The 19,477-nt window shown below is 43.9% G+C and overlaps 1 protein-coding gene across 1 annotated transcript in view; it reads left to right on the top strand.

Moving 5' to 3' along the window:
- Positions 1-18,954, top strand: part of POLR1A (RNA polymerase I subunit A) — a 44,553-nt gene extending 25,599 nt beyond the window's left edge. The window contains exons 27-35 of the mRNA XM_035888644.1: positions 4-137; positions 1,763-1,877; positions 2,521-2,637; positions 3,497-3,775; positions 4,697-4,897; positions 6,218-6,335; positions 7,554-7,718; positions 10,246-10,465; positions 11,548-18,954. Coding sequence (XP_035744537.1) covers positions 4-137; positions 1,763-1,877; positions 2,521-2,637; positions 3,497-3,775; positions 4,697-4,897; positions 6,218-6,335; positions 7,554-7,718; positions 10,246-10,346 — 1,230 coding nt within the window. The 3' untranslated portion in view covers positions 10,347-10,465; positions 11,548-18,954. The remainder of the gene's footprint in view (positions 1-3; positions 138-1,762; positions 1,878-2,520; positions 2,638-3,496; positions 3,776-4,696; positions 4,898-6,217; positions 6,336-7,553; positions 7,719-10,245; positions 10,466-11,547) is intronic.
- Positions 18,955-19,477: the final 523 nt, after the last annotated feature.

Below are 19,477 nucleotides of genomic sequence, written 5' to 3'. Positions count from 1 at the left end.
GAGGAGTCCCTACATGTGAAGTGCAAGCAGAACAAACATCGCCTCTACAAAATCAAATTCCATTTCTTGCCCCATGAATATTACCGAGAGGAGAAGTGTGTGAAGCCCGGGGACATCTTGCACTTCATGGAAACAAGGTGGATTTGCTTTCAGATACTTTGGTGTTTGCTCTTGTGCCTTTCCATGGGCTCTAAGGGTCACTGCATGTTGTTTATTACTGCTGCTTCAGCTTTCAGAGCAACAGCTTCCTGCAGACCTGCTTGCAGAAGCATCTGCGCAGTTGCTTTTTATGTCTTGAATAAAACTGGATCTGTCACTTGGTGACAGTATGGAATTGTATCAAGACAGATCTTTCACGTGTCTCTGATACACTCAAAAGAGCCAGTGTAAGCAACATCCCATTCCTTATTGAATGCTTAAACATTTATTACTAGCAGAAATGTTTGAATACTTTAATTATCCCTTGATGCTCCCATTGAACACAAATAAACCTTAATTTTTAACTTTTTTTTTTTTTTTAAATAAATCAGTAAGTACAGGTTGGGTAATGAAAGGATTGAGAGAAGAGGAAGATCTGGGGGGTATTGGTGGATGAAAAGCTGGACATGAGCTGGCAATGTACGCTCGCAGCCCAGAAGGCCAATCTGGGCTGCATCAAAAGCAGCGTGGCCAGCAGGTCGAGGGAGGGGATTCTGCCACTCTGCTCTGCTCTGGTGAGACACCCCCTGCAGTGCGGCGTCCAGCTCTGGAGCCCTCAGCACAGGAAAGACATGGACCTGTTGGAGCAGGTCCAGAGGAGGCCACAAAAATGATCCGAGGGCTGGAGCACCTCTCCTATGAGGACAGGCTGAGAGAGTTGGGCTTGTTCAGCCTGGAGGAGAGAAGGCTGCGGGAAGACCTGATTGCGGCCCTTCAGTACTTAAAGGGAACCTATAGGAAAGATGAGGACAATCTTTTTAGCAGGGCCTGTTGCGACAGGACAAGGTGCAATGGTTTTAAACTAAAAGAGGGTAGATTCGGACTAGATATAAGGAAGAAATTTCTTACAGTGATGGTAGTGAAATGTTGGCACAGGTTGCCCATGGTCAGGTTGGATGGGGCTCTGAGCAACCTGATCTGGTTGGAGATGTCCCTGCTTATTGCAGGGGGGTTGAACTAGATGACCTTTAAAGGTCCCTTCCAACCCAAACCATTCTATGATTCTATGAAAAGGCTGACTTTTCTTTTTTTCTTTCTTTTTTCCCCATGTCCTTCCCCATGTCTGGCTGAATTTGCATAGTTAAAAGTAGAACATTTAATAATAAGGGTCTACTGAAAGCTATTTTTGTTTTGCAAAAAGGTTTAATTGATTTGTTCTTCCTTCAGGCCACATGAGTTCAAGCTGGCTTACTTTATTTAACAATTTTGCATGTGCTTGTTGGTTTAAAAGAAGAAAAAAAAAAAAAAAGAAAGTCCAGAAGTAAACCATCTCTTCTGAAGGTCAATTTGACATGCAGATTTAGTGTCCAGATGAGCTTATAATTTTAAGCTTTGGATGTATGGTTATATCTGCGATTGTAAGAGATGATACAACATTTTGATTCCTAAAGGGATGGGAAGAAAAATTATTTGCCTTATCCTAGAAGTACTTTTGCATCCACCAGAGAGTATGTCCTGTCATGAGTTGACTGGCTTCTTAAACAAAATAAATTAATTTTCTGACAACTTGAAACTGACTGCAGTACTGCTGAGCTTTGACATTCTGGATTGCTGCTTCTTTCAGGTTCTTTAAATTTTTTCTGGAAGCAATTAAAAGGAAGAATGCAAAGATGGCATCTTTTACTGAAGTCAGCACCCGGAAGGCAACTCGGAAAGATTTAGATGGTGACCAAGACAAGGTACAGAAAAACATTACGTGAAAAATGCCTCATTTTCTTTACCTATTTTTGAGAACCAGAATTTGGAAAAGCATAGCATGTTTCAATGTGAACACGAAATGTGTGAATACTAAATTACTTCTTAAATACTTTCTTTATGTATAAACCGTGTTTGCATTCTCATAAAATTAACAAGCAAATTAAAGTGACTGTGTATTAAATCCTAATTTACTTAAGACTGTACTCTGAAAATGCCTGTTTATTTTAGCTTCAGTGAGGTAACAGCATATTACTCTCCATTTAGTCCCAGACTGATGTCCCATTGTAGCAGTGGTTGTCAAAACTTCGGGGAAGATCCTTTTTTTCTCATTGAAAGGCTTTTGCATGTCCCTTCTGCCATCTCTCTCCCAACAAGGACTGTCATATAAGCAGGGCGATAGCTTTTGAATCTTGTAGATATTAATATTGTTTATGTTAAAGTTACCATGAGTTGTAAGTTCATTGTTTCTTTATAGTGGTGGGCTTATAGAAATTATTTTGTCCTTAAAGGTAGACCATTAAACAAGGGATTGTTAAATTCCAAATGTTTTGCTATAGGCTTTTCATGCAGTTGATGCTTCCTAGCAGAGTCAGCATGTTTATGTCCTCTGTCATGGATTTCTAGGCACAGAATGATCAGGAAGCTCCAGCAGAGGAAGAAGAGAACATTGTTGATGCAGAAGCTGACGAAGGGGATGGCGATGCTACAGAAGCAAAACGGAAAAAGAACCAAGAAGAAGAGGTAATGATTTTATAAGTGCTCAGCACTGCACATGAATTCCCAAATTCCTCTCCTTAGTTTGAGTTGGGAAGGAAAGCTTCCACTTAGACAAAATGCTGAAAAACCCCACAAACCTCACTTGAATGAGGACAGGAGAGTCTCTGCTTCATGCTGATCAGTTTTGATTGGGATGGGGGGAAATCTATAGCAGAAAATGTGGGCTGAGACTTGTGATGACCATGGTCATCATAGCTGAGCCTGCTCACTGCTGTTCTTAGAGTAATACAGAACCATCCAAGTTAGAGATGGAAGAGATCTGTGTTTTTCCAAAGCCTTGTTCTTCAGGCACTGGATAGATTTGTCTGGCAGTCAGGTTGTGCTGTATCTCATCTTAACTTTACCTTTTGCTAATTTCATGCCATTAATTGTTTTTAAAACTTTTCTGTGGTTCTTAATAAACATTCTCCCTGGCTCTGCATGCTTTTCCATGTTGACTACTTCATAATTACTGCTTAAAAGGTGGGTTGCTTTAATTGCAGCAAGAGGCTAGAGTGATTGAAAATCCTGAGGGAATCCCATCATCAGAGTTGAATTATGGGAAGACCCTTTTTTGGGGGGAGAAAACTAAATTCTGCTACAATCCCAATAACCTGTAGCATCCTGGACTGTATTGAGGAATAATGGCAAGATTATGAAAAAATAGAGACCGAACTGGATCTGTTGTATTATTTTCTTTACAACAGAACTGCATTTTCATTGTGTCACAGGCGAGCAACTTGTAACTCAGCTGTCGAGAATATTTGTGAACAAAACTGTTCATGGTACACTTTGTTTCTGTACCTGTTCTGGCTCAGATAAATGCAACATGATTTCTTTGCAGGTTGATTATGAGAGTGAAGAAGAGAATGGGGAAGAAAACATTGATGAGAATCTAGAAGATGAAGAGGCTGAATCAGAAAAAGAAGAAAGGACCCCCAGTGCAGAAGATCAGATTGGAGCAGATGGTGATGAATCTCAACATCTTTCCTTTATATCTCAAACTAAAAAAGAGAAAGATCGATTACTTCAATCAGCAGAGTTGCGAGTAAATGCTGTTCTGGACAGCCACCCATCAATACAGGATTACACGTTTGACACTGAAAATGAACTTTGGTGTGAGGTAAGATGGTGGTGCCTGGAAACATGTGCATGTGGTTGTGCAGTGGTTGTATGTAGTGCCCATAAAAAATGGATCTCTTCAGTGGAGTGCTGCTGTTTTGTCTCAGCACTCCTGTATTCATATAGAAAGTGGCAGTACAAAGGAACTTCTTGGCATAATTTTTAGCAACCCCTAACTTTTATTAAAGATAACTGTTGGGTTTATTGTGTTTTAATCTTTAAATATATGATGCAATACTGTGTAGCTCCTGATTAATAAAAGTGGTAACTCAACTTTTGAAAGAGGCTGTTTAGGAACGTGTTCTCAAGGTGAAACGTTTCATTCCCCCTGTTTTTAACAAACCTTTTTTAACGCTTCCAGAAATAAACCTTTTTGTTTCAGATTGATCTAGCTAATTTTATCCTACACTCTTCTCCCAATTCTACTACCATATTCCTCCCCAAAACCCCTCCAGCAACAAGCTATCTTGGAAAAGGCATAGCTGAGGTCAACCTCCCCAGTTTTCCAGTTTAGCTCATGCTGAAAAATGCCTTTACTTTAACCTGAGCTAATACTGCTTTGAAACTGTCAGAAGATGCAACAAAATCAAACAAACTGCAGGTGTTGAGAAACTTGCACATTCCTTCTGCAAGACAGAAAGGAGAAAGTCTAAACATCTAAACCAAACAAATTAAAAACCAAACCCCAATCAATATAAGCTCAGATCTTTAAAGCAATGTGGATGAATGGTCCTGGGATGCGGTGGTGTTCTTAGCATCATTCAGCTGTAATTCTAGTCAGACGTTTATGTTCCTAAGCACACAGCTAGGATAAATCCCAGTTGTTCAGTTGCCTACTTTTTGCCTAAAAAGAAGAGGCTGGCTATTGAGCCTGATGTCCAAGTTTCCTGACAAAACATTGCATTGGTTTTTTCCTTCTTAGGTTTCATTGACACTTCCACTGATGAAGATGTACTTTGATCTCTCCTCCTTGCTTGTCTCTCTTGCACGAAGCACAGTTATTCATGAAGTGAAGGGGATCACACGATGCTTGTTGAATGAAAGTACCAATAAGCAAGGAGAGAAGGAACTTGTTCTGCATACAGAAGGGATAAACCTTGTGGAGTTGTTCAGATACTCTGATGTATGTAATCTGTTTATAATCTCAAACTTGAATGATCTTTTGTGTTCTAGGGAGAGATAGTGGATGATGAATGCCATTTAAATTTAGCAGGGGTGATGTGTAGCTTTTTCAGCTCTTAAACTCTCTTCCTTCTCCTTTTTACCCTGTTGTGGTTTAACTGGGCAGGCAGCTAAACATCACCTTGCTCACTCCCCCCCCTCCCTCAGTGGGATGGGGGAGAGAATCGGAGAGAAAAAAAAAAAGGGAAAACTTGTGGGTTGAAATAAAGACAGTTTAATAAAAAAAGTAGAGGGAAAGAAAAAAATTAGTAATAATAATAGAATATACAGAATATACAAAACAAGTGATGTTCAATACAGTTGCTCAGCACCTGCTGACCGATGCCCAGCCTGTCCCAGAGCAGTGATCGTTCTCTCCCTGGCCAGCTCCCCCCAAGCATGAAGTCCTATGGTCTGGAGTAGCCCTTGGGCCAGTTGGGGTCAGCTGTCCTGGCGGTGCCCCCTCCCACCTTCTTGTGCACCTGGCAGAGCAGGGGAAGATGAAGAAGTCCTTGACTGGTATAAGCACTGCTTAGTAACAACTAAACCATCAGTGTGTTATCACCATTCTTCTAGTACTAAATCCAAAACACAGCACTATGCCAGCTACTAAGAAGAAAATTAACTCTACCTGAGCCAAAACCAGGACATACCCCTAGATGTGTTCAGAGCTCAGTAAGCCTTTTCTCAAGGGCAGCTTGCAATTCAGTTCTTGTGCAGCAGCCCAGTGTCTAATGACAGATAATTCTACACTGTGCTTGTAACTGTCTCCCTAAATGTTACTTGAGGGAGTTCTTCAATCTAAATTAATTGCAGTACTTGGAAATGAATAGTTCTGTTATGCCATCTAGCCCATAACTCTACAAATACAGGATTGTTTTAAGCTACATCTTCTCTACTGCTTTTGCTGAAAGTTCTGGCTGGCTGAGACAGACTGGGCATTGCTTTATGTTGGTTGGAAGACTTTAACATGTTCCCTGCTGCTTGGGATGGTTTGTTTGTTTGCTTTTTCTAATTTCATAACATTTTCTCCTGTGGTGAGTTTTGATTCCATACTCTTATTCATGTATATAATGCAGTGATCACTAGCTTAAACTTAAATCTCCCGCGTAAGTTATGTCAGTATTTGACTCTGAGCTGCTGCCTAGTTGTTCTGTAGCTGTTGGTGCTGCTTAAGCTAATGAAAAATGGAGAAAAAAGCTATCTTAGCTTAGCATAAGTTATTTGGTAATATAGCGTAACTACTGTCCTAACTTGTATCTGTGGGTTTTTTTGCTTTCAGATTTTGGACCTGAACAGACTTTATTCCAATGATATTCATGCCATGGCTAAGAATTATGGCATTGAGTCCGCCCTGAGGGTGATTATAAAGGAAATAAAAGATGTATTTGCTGTATATGGTAAGATTTCTTTGTATTTTTAAAGATAGTCTTTATTATCATTAAGATAGGAAAACCCAGCCACAGCGCTTACAAAGTTATGGTTTTGCATGATCTTTTCATTTGTGTGTGTAAGTTTAAGCACCTTTTCATACTTTTAATCATTATAGTGCTTTCTGTGAAGACTTTGTTAGTTGTTAGGTTCCATTTAATCAGTAGAAAATTCAGTAGTCAAGGTTGAATTTATCCCCCATTCACAGAGCTTTTCTATTCTGGTATATTTGGTTTTTTGCAAGCTGGAAGGTCTAGATGAATTAATTACTGATGTCTGAGGAAGCTAACTGTTAGACTTGTATAGTGACCCTGAGAATAGGATTAATCTTGCTCACTCTGGCTGTTTAATGATGGGAGTCTCGGCTCCCTTTGTAGTTGAGGTTTTTACATCTTTCCTAAAATATCTGCGCTGCATTGTCTGAATGTTCTCTCTGATTAGATTATTCAGAGTCCAGGCAACTAGTGTAGGCAAGGTGCCTGACTTCATAGGCTGCTCAAGTGAGCTAGGTCTTGCTATGAATTAAGCTATTAAAAAGAGGGAAGATTAATACAGTGGGAATTTTAGCAACCAGTTATATCAAACAGATTTGCCAGCTGGCAGCCCAGAATGGTCTGACCTTCAAGTTGTTCAAGAACTGCTGGGTAAACGTTGACAGAGCTGTTAATGATCCCCCATTACACTGACTCCACAAGCGTTATTTAAAAATAAGTGCTATTTCTTTTTAGCCTAAACAGCGTTTTCTGTGGATGCCTAATATCATGCACAGAAAATACCAGAACCTTTCTGACTCTGGTGCCTAGCTACTGCAGGCCACCAGGTGAGGGGCCAGAGCTCTGTCCCATCACAAACGGATGGATCTCTGATCCCATTCTGCATAAACAAAGATGATGCAGGCCTTACTGATTTTGTGTAGAGAAACTTCGCTGCCTTACAGTGTTCTTGACATTTTATTTTCCCTGGAGAGATACTGTTTTATATTATAGTGAGGTCTGCCTCTCTTGGATATTTGAGGGGAGCAGTTAAGCCAGCTACGCACAAAGAGGTGCAGCTGCCAGAAGAATGTTAATAGAGATGTTCTCCATGTTGATTAGATCCAGGGGGTTTAATTTAGACCTGATTTACTAAAAAAACCCCCACCCTTAGCCCTTGAATGCTCTGATGATTGCTCGCTCTTGTGTTCTTAGGAATTGTGGTAGACCCTCGGCACCTTTCACTTGTGGCAGATTACATGTGTTTTGAAGGATCTTATAAACCACTGAATCGTTTTGGAATTCAGTCCAACTCCTCCCCTCTGCAACAGATGACATTTGAAACCAGCTACAAATTCTTGAAGGAAGCAACAATGATGGGTAAATGGTTTAGTTTGAAATATATTGCTGCAGCCTTTCGCATATGCTTTGTTTTCATCGTAACTTTCCACTATTTTGAGTAATGCATAATTGCATTAGAAAAAAATGCCAGAGGCTAAAATTTTAATTAAGCCCTTGCCTAGAAAACTGTTCCAGATGTTTTTAATAAAATTCTGTCAGCTTAAATGAAGTCAGCTCCCACATGTAATTTGTGGGGTCTGTGACTCCTTTCTTTAAGAATTGGATAGGCATTTTTGTAACAAACCTTAAGATTATAAAGCTTTGCTATAACAAATCTTAACAACAGACTACTAAATCTGCCTTTTTCTGTCTCTACTATTAAAATTGTCATCTCTGCTTTGTTTTCACATCTCTTAAAACTTCCATGTTTTCATCTCTTCTCTAACCTTGCTATTCAGAATTTTACTGTGAGAACAGTCCTCCTGGTTGTTACTTTGATTCTGGTTTTCTTCTGCTTTGTAGCACTTTACTATCTTTGCTTTTTCCCTCAAACACAGACAGAGGGTCAGATTTGTCTAATGGTAGGTTTCTGGTGCCGTCTGAGATGCCCAGGAGTATCCTTCCTGGTCTCTATTTGCTGCTTTGGAAGGTGTAGAGATCACACGGCTGCACAGCTCATTTAGGGCATTTGAGTTGGCACTAGCCACCTACATTTAGGAGTCTTATCCAAAAAAACTTGTGCTTTAAGTCTGTCATTAGACAGTTTGCTTGATCTCATGCTTTGACTGCTAATTATGTCTCCCTTTTGCAAATAGTCTTGGTTTCTGTCACTTGCCAGTTGGATACTCTCCTCCTTGGATGCTCCTGTGCTGCTTCCTTTGCTACCCGTTACAAATGGGAAAAGCTCTCAGCATGAGCTACTACCTTAAACTGCTTTTCACAGATGTCGTAGATACTTTTTATCACAGAATTCCTTTTTGTTAATGCTGTTTTCTACTTTTCTGGGAAGATAATTTGGGTTTTAATGAATGCTATTGGTTACAATTGACTCAAAATTCATCTGAAAATCAGAAAGGAGAAGTGTAAATCCGAGGTGAAATTGAATAGAAGAGGAAGCTTCATGCACAGTTGCACTCTCTGGATTTACGTTATATCATATATTGACTTAGGAATAAGATAAGGTTTTTGCCAGGTGAAATGTAATTTTGTTTATGGATAACATTATGAATAAAGACATGGAAGTGCATACTGATGGAAGGACACAGTGAATTGGCAGGAAAGCTACCCTCATTACAAGAGGAGGGAGTTACTGATTTCACTGAGATGGAAATCAAAGTCATAATGTGGATTGCGGCAGTCTGGATCTAATTTTCTTTAATGTAACTGGTAACTCGACTGCATTTAAAGAGATAGTGCGAGGGTGCTCGCTTATGGCCCTGATCAGTAAGCAGGAAAAAAGGCGGCTTGTGACTGCTGTGCACAGCTAACGTGAGTACCATCAGAGTGCAGGTGTGACCCAGCAGCCTGCTGATCGGGGTTTAGTGTGCAGAGAGCACGCTGCATCAGGAGCGAGATCCCTTTGGCTGTTTGCTCGAAGAATAACATCACGTGATCAGACAGGACGGTTATGACTCTTTTGTTTAGTGACCTAACAAAGGAGCTTTTTCTTTTTCTTCAGCTGACACACATTTAGGAGAAGCTGTTTAATTATTCAGCGGTAGCTGAGATGGGACCAGCAAGCACATGCCATACACTGTGCTATGGTGCAGTTCCTCCCCCTAGCCTCTGTATCATAGGAAGTTAGTCAGTACATTTTGCTCAGTAGGATAAAGATGACCCAAACTTATCAAAAGCTTAACAGTTTTATTTCCAATCTTCTAACTGCTGTAATGACAAAATTCCAGCTTGCTGTAGTTTAGGATAAATGAAAACCAGCCTGGATGCTTATAAAAACAGTGAAAGCAAAACAGTCCTAGCCAGACATATCATCTGGAGAGCTTCCAAATTTCTGTGACACTATTTCGCTACAGTGAGTAACCACAAAATCAAAGGAATTCATGGAATGTCTCTCCAGTGAAAAGTTCTCTTCATATCTAGCCAGAAGGATTTAAAAACCACATCAAAAGGATTCACCCTAACAAAGGAAAAAGGCAGCAATGAAAAGGGAATCTTTTTAGGTTTGTCTGGCTGATGTATTTTTTTTAGCAATCTATTTAATCAGCAAAATGTGTTCACTGGAAGGTCAAATCTGTGTTCTCTTAGAATTCAGACCGTGTTGTCTTTTCGTGCTGAATAGGGAGGGTTTAGTAATGCGTGGCATAATTCTCTGCTTGCACAAAAAGATTGGGATGAGATAATAGTTATTGTAGGAGGGGCAGGAAGAGATTTAGACTCGTGCTCTCAGAAATACAAATTCAATCTGAACAGCAGGTGGCAGTGCCTTTCTGAAACTAGGGGGGGGCTGAACCACTTCTTGCACGTAAACCAAAATGCTTTCTTTTCAGCACCGACCCCTGAGAAACCTTTGGAAACATCCTAATACGATTTTGTCTGAATTCTGTTACAGGTGCCCATGATGAACTGCGATCCCCTTCTGCATGCCTTGTGGTTGGAAAAGTTGTTAAAGGAGGGACTGGTTTGTTTGACCTCAAGCAACCCCTCACGTAGTGTTTTGGCTAGAACTTAAGGATTCTGACTGAACTGTTCATCACGAGAGATACGTACGCTCTACAGCTATGCAACAAGGGCTCATGCTGTGTCCCCTGTCACCTTCCCTGTGCCAATAGGTTTGTTAATCTGGACATCTGATGAGTCTAATCTATTTCATGAGAATGTCTGCCCCTGTAGGAGCTATCCTTTGTTCCAAAGAAACATTTACTTACTGTTCATGAATGTCAAAAATGAGACTATTGGTTTACATAGAAAAGAATAAAATGAATGAGACCGCCTGGGTCTCCAAAAGGCCATGCAACAGCTGTGGCAGACAGAAGTCAAAGCAGAATCTGTTTATGCTCTCTAATTTTTGTGGGGCAGAATCCCACCTGGGTGGGTAGTGCCAGTTGCCACACGGTTGTTACATGACAAATTTCCAGTACTGGAAATAGCATGCAGAACTCAGGGGAGTAGTTGGGCAGTGCTGTGGTGAAGCTTCAACGTTGTATTGAAGCTTCTACCTTGTAGTGAAGTGTCTGTGCTTGAGGCATATCCTCTTCTTTTGCTGTACTTGTGTGCGCTGCCATGACTTTTATAAGCTAAAGCTTACAAAAGTATGCATTTTCCTATTCTGCTGTTTTGTTTATTAAGAATGATGTGTCTGTGACACAACTGTTAAAATTCTTTATTAATTGAAGACCAGAATTCAGAGTTTTGATGGTTACTTTAGGCATTTTCCAATGCCTACTCTTACGATTTCTTTGTATGGAACAGAACTCCACACAGGAAAAACCTGATGTCTGATAAAGATTTATTCCTTAAATGGCAACGTGATGCTGCTGTAACAGTGACTTCACAAAAGATTCCTGTAAGAATTACCGAAAGAATTTTTAAACTATTTTTGCTTAAATACTCTGTATCAAAGAGGATATTTAATAAAGGACACTGCAGAGAAATACTCTGAATGCCCTGTTATGTGTCCGTGTTGACGAGGGAATTTTGTCATGCGGCCAACAGCCATCACTTTGACTCTTGATGGCTGTTAAAAATCACGTAGCTGAGAGCTGTTAGCCACGCTTCAGAAATCAGGCTTTCTTGTTTATACCTTTGATTTTAATCAGAATGCAATGCGCACAAGTAGTTAAAATTCTTTGGAGTTTGCTCACTACCATCTAGGCAAGTTTTCTAACAGATTTCAACCCCTGATCGTTCTCAGGGGCACCTCTAAGCTGGTGGGAAAGCGCCGGAGCTCACTTCGCCAGCTGAGGAGCTCCTCCTTCCAGTGGAACTGTGCTGACGGGGATCAGATCAGGTATTGGGAGACGTCGGCTTGGGATTGTGAAGGAGCCTGTGTGGAGTGTCTCGATGGACTCCATGCTGCCTCAGCCCCTGTGTCAACGTACCGCAAATTGCGCTGAAGCTTAACAAATGTATTAGGCCAGTAGCTCTCCAGTTTCACTCTGCAAATCTTCATAAAAGATTTCCTTGTGTCTTTCTCCAGTCTTAGCACCTGCTATGTATTTCTCAAAAACATGTCATTCTGCGAACAACTGGGACAGAATTAGTTGGATACGGTTTTGCAAATGGTTAGACGGGAAAGAGCAAAAGTGGTAACAAAAAGACTTTTTTAATTTCAGGCTACAGCCTGTGCTGTTACAGACCATTTGCTGAGAAAGGTCCCCAAGAGGTATTCTCAGTCCTGCAGTGAAGAGCTTTTATGCCACGTGTTCTATGTGGAGATGCAGCATCCTTTAGTTCTCTAAGGAGTTTGGCCTAAATAACTCATTCATCCAGGTGTTCACATGACTTCTCTGTGAAGCTTAAGAAGTCGCTTGGATTGTGTCATGGTAATTAATTGTCCACACAGTTATGGAGCTATGAAATGCAGGAAAACTTAGGAGTTTTAGACTTTGGCATCACATAGGCAAGTACAAATTCTGTGTGTTTGAAATGTACGTGTGTAAAACTATGTTGCACTGCAGCCGAAAAGGGAGTCTCTTGAGTAACTCCAGGATGTCCTTTTCTAGACCAGCTTGCTTTTCTGTTGCTGTCTGAAGCTCCCGAGGCCAGCGTTGCCTGTAGCAATCCTTCTGGCAGGCTTGTGTGCTGCTTCAGCAGTGAGAAGTAGTCCTGTACGGTGGTGGGGCAGCAGTCAGCCAAGGTGCTTTAGGGAAGCAAGGGGTGTGGACGCTAAATGAGCCGGGCAGGAAAGGGCCTATAAATATTCCGTAGTCTCATTTTGAGAAAGCATACTGAAGTGACCGTCCTTTGCTTTACACCACCTTGCGTGTCAAATTGCTGTTTCTTGCTCCCTGTAGAATTGGCTGTGCAAGAGGAAATGGTGATGAATTCAGTCAGTCCTGTTCCTGGGTTATCTAATCTTTAGATGGAGCCGTTGTTTGGGAAATGTGCTCTGGCTGTGGCAGGATGAGCCAACCTCCCCTTTCAGTCTTGTGTTGCCTTTATGATTTAGGCACAGGCCAGTATCTGAAAAATTACCCTGATCTGTACTGAAACAATTGATGCTGTAGGAAAGCCCCTAACATTAAAGTTCAGATCTTACCCAACGTCTGCTTAGGAAAACAAAGTAGGTGGTTGTTCTGTTCATGAACAAAAGTGACAGGGGAGAGAGTATGGCAGGACCTCAGATGAGAGTCCATGTCTCCAAGGCTGGAGAACGGTACCTATTTTGGCATATAAATGGGCTCAGTTTATACCATGAAGGAGAGGCAGCTGAGGCAGCAATTCCTCTTAAACCGTAGCGTGAGCATGTTGACTTGGGAATCATGTAAACTGCCCTTTCTGAGACTTTGGTTTGCTTAAAATACACATGTGCAGAAAAGGGAGGTAGAAGAAACATCCTGCTTCCTGTGGTCAGAAAACTTCTGTTTCTTTTCATGCAACATGCACCTCCATGCAGCTAGATCTTTCTCGCTCCTTGCACCGATGGCTGTCGCTGTACAGTACTTTCTGAGGACGTGCGAGCTACCTACCCCAAACACAGTCTGGGAGAGGGCTGCAGTAATGGATGGGGCTCTTGCTGCTTTGTAGTTACATAAAACAGATGAGTGGAGGTGGTTTTGGCATAAAGGACCCCACATTGCTGACAGTAGATGTGATTTCATAGAGAGGAGGAAATCATGATTGAAAGGCCAGAAGAATGGGCTAGAAAGCCCCTTTGGAGTATGAGAATGGAGCTTTGCAAATATTTAAATAAGATGGGAATTCATAACTGGGACTTCCTTTTCCTTGTTTCTCTGACTAAGCATCTTACTGCTCTGAATCAGAATTCAGTGTGGTTTTTTTCACTGCTTGAAGGGAACCTCCTGGTTCTCTCTGGTGGCAGACCAAGCTCGACTAGTACGAATTGGTGAAGAAATACATCAGATAGCATGAGGAGTTCTCAGTGCCGTTTTTGACTCTTTTCTGCAGGGTCACTTTGAATGAACACTATTTACAAGTCTTCCATCCAATATCTTTGACTTCATTACCTTGGCAATCATAACAAATAATGCAAAACTACTACTGAACGGTCAAACCTTGTGGTGATTTCCTCTAGTTGGTGTATGTACGCTGCATTTCCATTTCTAGGCGATTTAGAAGTCGGATGCAGTGCTGGCACTGGCCACGCTCTTAATGCTTCTTTCCTGGGAACCATCCCTTCTCTTCCCTATCTGCTGCACTGTAGGATGCCAAGATGCCCCGCGAAAACGTGGGAGGAGTGAGAGGAGAAGAGGTAACTTCCACAATAGCTTGCTTTCTATGTGTTATCTCCGCTACTAATAGCAAACGATCTGTCTGGAAAGCTGAAGGTTGTAAGCTTGCCTGAAAGTGCACTCCAGGAATGGGCTGGTTAGCATATGCAGATATGAAAGCTGGGGGATGAGGGTTTTTTAAAGCTGTAATAGAAGGAACTTCAGAGTTATTCAGCCAGAAAGGGAGGCAGCGATCCTCATCTTCTGGCCACGCATACTTCGGCAAGGAGGGCATATATTGTTTTATTGTTTTATCCTGCTCATGTGGTACAAAACACCCACTGGCTGACCCAGTTCTGTTCCCTGTAAGATAGGGGTAACATCTTTTCAGTATGTTGGTAACGGTGACCCAGCTTGTATTTGCACAGCACTTGGAAAGTGAGCTACGTTCAACCTTAATAAATGGTAACAGAAGGCTTGTTCTTGACAGTAAACTTTAAAAAAAAAAAAAACAAAACGCTAAGTCAGGCAATGAGGATGGATACAAATAGGAATTAGTGCTTCTTTCATCTCAAAAGCAAAACTAAATATTAGAAGACAGAGAGCAGAAAAGTTTCTCTTGCCAGATCCTCAGTGCCCATGTTGTTGTGCTTGTGTAGGTCAGTAACCAAGCAGTGGCAACAACACAGCTCGAGGACATCTTTAATCATTCAGAGCCTTTCTGGACAAACCACTTGAAGCTTGCCGCTAAGTACTGAAATCTGGAAGCCACCTCATCTGCGGAGGAGTTTGGCAAGTACAAGGGCATGTGACACCTCAGGGACACTTCACACAAGGTCAGATTGCGGTGACCGGGCCACGCTCCCAGGTCTGGTGGCTGCAGGCAGATCAAGCCAAAGCAAAACCTTTGCTGGGATTAGGTCAGACAGGAGAATTTGTGAACATCGCCCATAAATTGAGATCCAAAAAGCGTTTTGAAGGTTTTGGTGTTGAACACTGCAATCTTCATCTGTGGGGTGGACATGAAGGCTGGGGTCTGTAGGCGACCACTGTGCTGCAGTAGGGGAGAGCGAGATCTGCCTCCCCCAGTTTGCCACGTGGCAACCCACTAACTCAGCCAGAAGGGAACGGTGGAAACTGCATCTTCAGCCCTTGCTTTTCCTTGTGGTTTATGCAGCGCGCTGAGCGGCAGAGATGATGTTTCACCCTGAAGCCCCCCAAGTTTTGGTTTTGTAGATAAGTGCATAGTAACAATATGAGCAAAAGAGAGCAAACGTGACTTCTTTCAAAGTATGGCCAGGGAAGTGGAGGTGAACCATGCCCTGTCCGGCCCATGAGCCTGGCGTTGGGGGAAGGCACTGAAGACACAGGAGACCTGCTCTGGGCTCTCTGCAGTGCCCTGGGGGGCTTCCAGCCCGCCTCCTGAGTGCCCTAACCACCAGCCCAGGACAGGGAAACATCAGTTTTCCTGCTCTGAAACTCCTTGCTGCTGCTGCTGGAAGTAATGTGCTGTTTGTAGGGATAAGGCAGGGAGGAGGTCAGCTCCATTCCCAGGGGAAGAGAGGGCTAAATGGGACTTTCTTGGAAGAGCAGAGAAACCTTTCTCCCAGCATGTGTGCAGCCTCATCCAGAAGAATGGAGAGAAATCCTGCCTGGAAACAGGATTGCAGCTATCTCTTGTCCAGAATTTGAGGCGTTTTCCTGTGATGGGAGCGACGGGGGTTGTAAGTCCCTCTTCAGGCAAACGAGGGCTATGAAGCCCCGTGTTATGGATGAGCACTGTAACCCCTAGGTGAGGCAACCACCCAGCTTCAGCGTTGCCTTTCTCTATCATTTCTGAGTCGCTCTGCAGTGTGGGTACGGGCGTGGGAAGGCTCGAGGACGCTCCCGGTGGGAGGTGGACACTGGTAGTACAATGCCCAAGCCTGGGTGCTGAGCTGGAGGTGTACGGGGGGTGTACCGGGGAGCTCAGAGTGCTGTAGGGTGAGAAGGTAACTGCAGAGCTCTGTTGGCCCCAGGGAATTTTCAGGAATGCAAGGTTGCTCAATGGAGCATCGTTAGTGCATCCTCCCTGGAGGCCTGTGCTGCCGAGCTGAGCTGTCAGCCAGGGCCAGCCTTGACAGCCCGTTCCCGCTCCTGTTACAGCGGGTGCTGTAGAGCCAGGATTAAGCAAGCTGCTCCTTAACAATGTTTTACAGTTTTCTGGCTTAGATCCCTTGAAAGAGCTGACTGCCCAGATTGCCCTGGAAAAGCTTAGGTCCGATCCCTGAGCCGGAGAGGATGTAGAGCTGTTCCTGGGTGCAGCGCACTCTGCCAGCTTCGGGAAGATGAATGATCCCCCTCGGCGGGGCTGTCTTGGATCTGGTGGGGCTGTGGCTTGGTCTGTAGTAACGCTGCTGCTGTTGTTTGGGTTTTGAAGCCTCGCCTAGCACTACAGACAGAATAACGAGTGATCGAGAAGTAACAGTGGAACATTAACGCAAACTGCAATAAATACGGAGATGCATTATTAATAGGACGTTAAAACCAAAAGGGCAAGGAGAGCAAATAGTATGCTGACAGTACAACAGCTCTGCAGAAAAATCCCAGGGCTGTACCTTGGAAAAATACCAACGTTCTGTAAAACACTTCAATAGAGAGTTCTGCTTTCTGTTATACCACATTTTCTCTGCCTGGGAGCCTGGATTATTTCTGGAAGATGCAGAATTTGAGGTGTGTTTTAGCCTCGTGAATGTGAATAATGCTACAAACCAGGACAAGTGCCCTCAGCCTCCCATGGGGATCAGCTGCGACTTAATTTTGGATAAAGCCACAGAACTCAATTTCTACAAGAGTGGAAAGACAGCAGAGTTTGGATTCCTGCTCTTGCCAAGCTCTCAGACTGGGCAGGAGTTTGAGGCTGGACCCAGACTGGTGCTGAGTGAGAGGCAGCAGCAGGGAGTGCCCGTTTCATCCCCTCTTTGCACAAAACACCAGCAGTGAGGACAACGCTGCTTAATTTTTCAGTAGCAGAAGTGCAGGCAGCAGCTCTCATGCGTGGCCTCGTGTTTTGGGGCCAGGCCAGGGCTCTGGGCAGGAGAGAGACAGCTCTTTTAAGGTGCTGGTGCATCCAGTCCTCCACCCACCGGGCTGTGGCTCTGTTCAGTTATCTCTGGTACAGCCGGATCATGACAAGCTCATCTTCCTTCAGCAGAGACGGAGCTCACACCCTCACACGTGCTCCAGCTTAACAGATCAGCAGCAACGGGGTGACACAAAGCACGTGGTGTGAGCACGGACAGGATCTATCCCTTTTTCCTTGACCCATGGGGTCTTGTTGACCCAAATCTTTGCCACTGAGTGGCTTCAAGTCTCTGTGTTAGCCCCTTGAAGCCAAGTCCGTCCCAGGCGATGCTTTTGCAGGCTTTCAGCTTTGCCCTTCACTCGCAGAAGTTTCGTAGGCGTTGCTGTGGCTTGCACAAACAGCTCTTGCAGCTGAAGCTCCAGCAAAGCCAGGCCTAGATGTGCCCAGCTTAACTGCGTTCACTCAGTGTCCCCATTACCAGCACCCCGTTTTCCCAAGAGCCTCCCCCTTGCTTGGGGGTGATCATCCTGCCCAAAAGCCCACGATAGGGTTGCCATTTGCCTTCCCCATGGTTGCCCAAGTTGCTGGTGGGGCTGGTGCTATGGGGGGGGAGGGTCGTGCCTCACGCTGCTGCCAAGAGGCAGGGGCTGTGCATGGGGTGCTGCTGCCTTCCCCCTGTGCAGGGGCGGGGTGTGCCCTCTCTGCCCAAATGCCTCCCCTGCCCGGCACGCGTGTGTCTCCATACTGAATCCAGTCTTCCCCTCCCTCGGCTGAGCCGCCTGTGACCGCAGGAGGTTCCTGCTCCTTCTTGGCGGTTGGTTACAGAAGCTAGAGCTGACACCAGCTGCTTTTCCCTTCTGTCGGGGGAAATTCCCTTGCTTCAAATTCAAGAAATTGAAATAATTGGGTTTGGGGTTTTGTTTTTCTCTTTTCTGCCTACACCTCCCATCCCAACCTGTTGCTGCTTTAAGCTCTTTAAGGGAGTGAGTCTCTGCTGGTTCATTTTGGGGGTGGAATGGGAGACCAGCACGGAGAGCGTATGACCAACACTGCATCCAGCTGGTCAGGCCATGGAGCGTAAAGCCAAGCGTAAATGGGATTCATCCATTGCAGCTAAATCCTGATATTACAGCCCAGGGGCTGCGCCGCAGGGATCTGCGTTTCCCAGGGCCTCTCTATGATTTTAATTTGGCAGCTGGGACTTTGTTCCTCGCAGCCCTACAAAGCCATGCAAGGCAAAAGTTTTCTCCTCCTGGGATGTGTGGGTATTTTTTAAAGGAAATGTTTAAAATGGGATTGAGTTTTCTTCCTGGAAATGCTGAGTTGTTCCAAGGAAGCAAAGGTTTCTTCACCGCAGTGAAAGGGTTATACAGTAGGACATGGACTCATGTACTGCATCGTCCGTGCAAGAAGTAATCCTTTAAAATAAGGTTTTACAGACGAGAAAGCGGAAATGTCGACACGAGGAACGCAGGTGAAGAGTTGGTTTGACTCTGGCTTTTCACCTCTCTGGGTGATCAAAAAAACCCCAAACCAACCTGAGAGTGTGATACGTCAAACCCAGAGATAGGAGGTTTTCCTGGTATAACAAAACCCGACGTTTCGTTTGCAGTCAACCAAAAGATTTCATCTTGACCTTCTGCTTAGGGGAGTTAGGGAGATACCCACAATTTTTGAAGTGATTTTAGATGCGGAAATGTTTGTACCAGAATAAACCAGCCAGTTCTCAACATCTGCGGTTCTCTCTGATTTTTTTTGTCCTGAAATTATTTTCTGAATCCTGCTTAAATTAGCGGGGGAGGCTTGTGGAGAAGAGGGGGTTTATTCACTGCCTGACAAACCCTTTGAAAAAGGCCCACCTACAATTAAGTAAGGAAAAGTTGTGATGGGTGTATGGCCCTTTGAAAAACACAACTTGTCTTGCTCAAGACTGCAAGTCCCTCCTGGCAAATCAATAGAAAACATCTTTGTCAGGACCGGTCAGAGAGCCAAATGCCCCCCCCCCCCAAGGCACCCGCCCCTTGCAAATGCCTCGCTTGAACCATCGCCTCCCTATTTACTCAGGGACTATCTTGGATGAGCGAGGGTTTGAGGAACGTGGAGCTGTGGAAAGTGTTCCCAGTGCATCTCTTGGCATCCTGGCTTGTATCAGGAATAGTGTGGCCAGCAGGAGCAGGGCAGTGATTGTCCCCCTGTGCTCGGTGCTGGTGAGGCCGCACCTTGAATCCTGTGTTCAGTTTTGGGCCCCTCGCTACAAGAAAGACGTTGCCTTGCTGGAACATGTCCAGAGGAGAGCCACAAAGCTGGTTGAGGGGTCTGGAGCACGAGTCTTACGAGGAGCGGCTGAGGGGGCTGGGGGGGTTCAGCCTGGGGAAGGGGAGGCTGAG

The sequence above is a fragment of the Egretta garzetta genome, unplaced genomic scaffold (assembly GCF_000687185.1).
Source record: "Egretta garzetta isolate BGI_Z169 unplaced genomic scaffold, ASM68718v1 scaffold241, whole genome shotgun sequence".
NCBI classification, from domain to species: Eukaryota; Metazoa; Chordata; class Aves; order Pelecaniformes; family Ardeidae; genus Egretta; species Egretta garzetta.
Note: the sequence above shows the minus strand (reverse complement) of the source record. Positions and strands in the feature narration are given on the sequence as shown.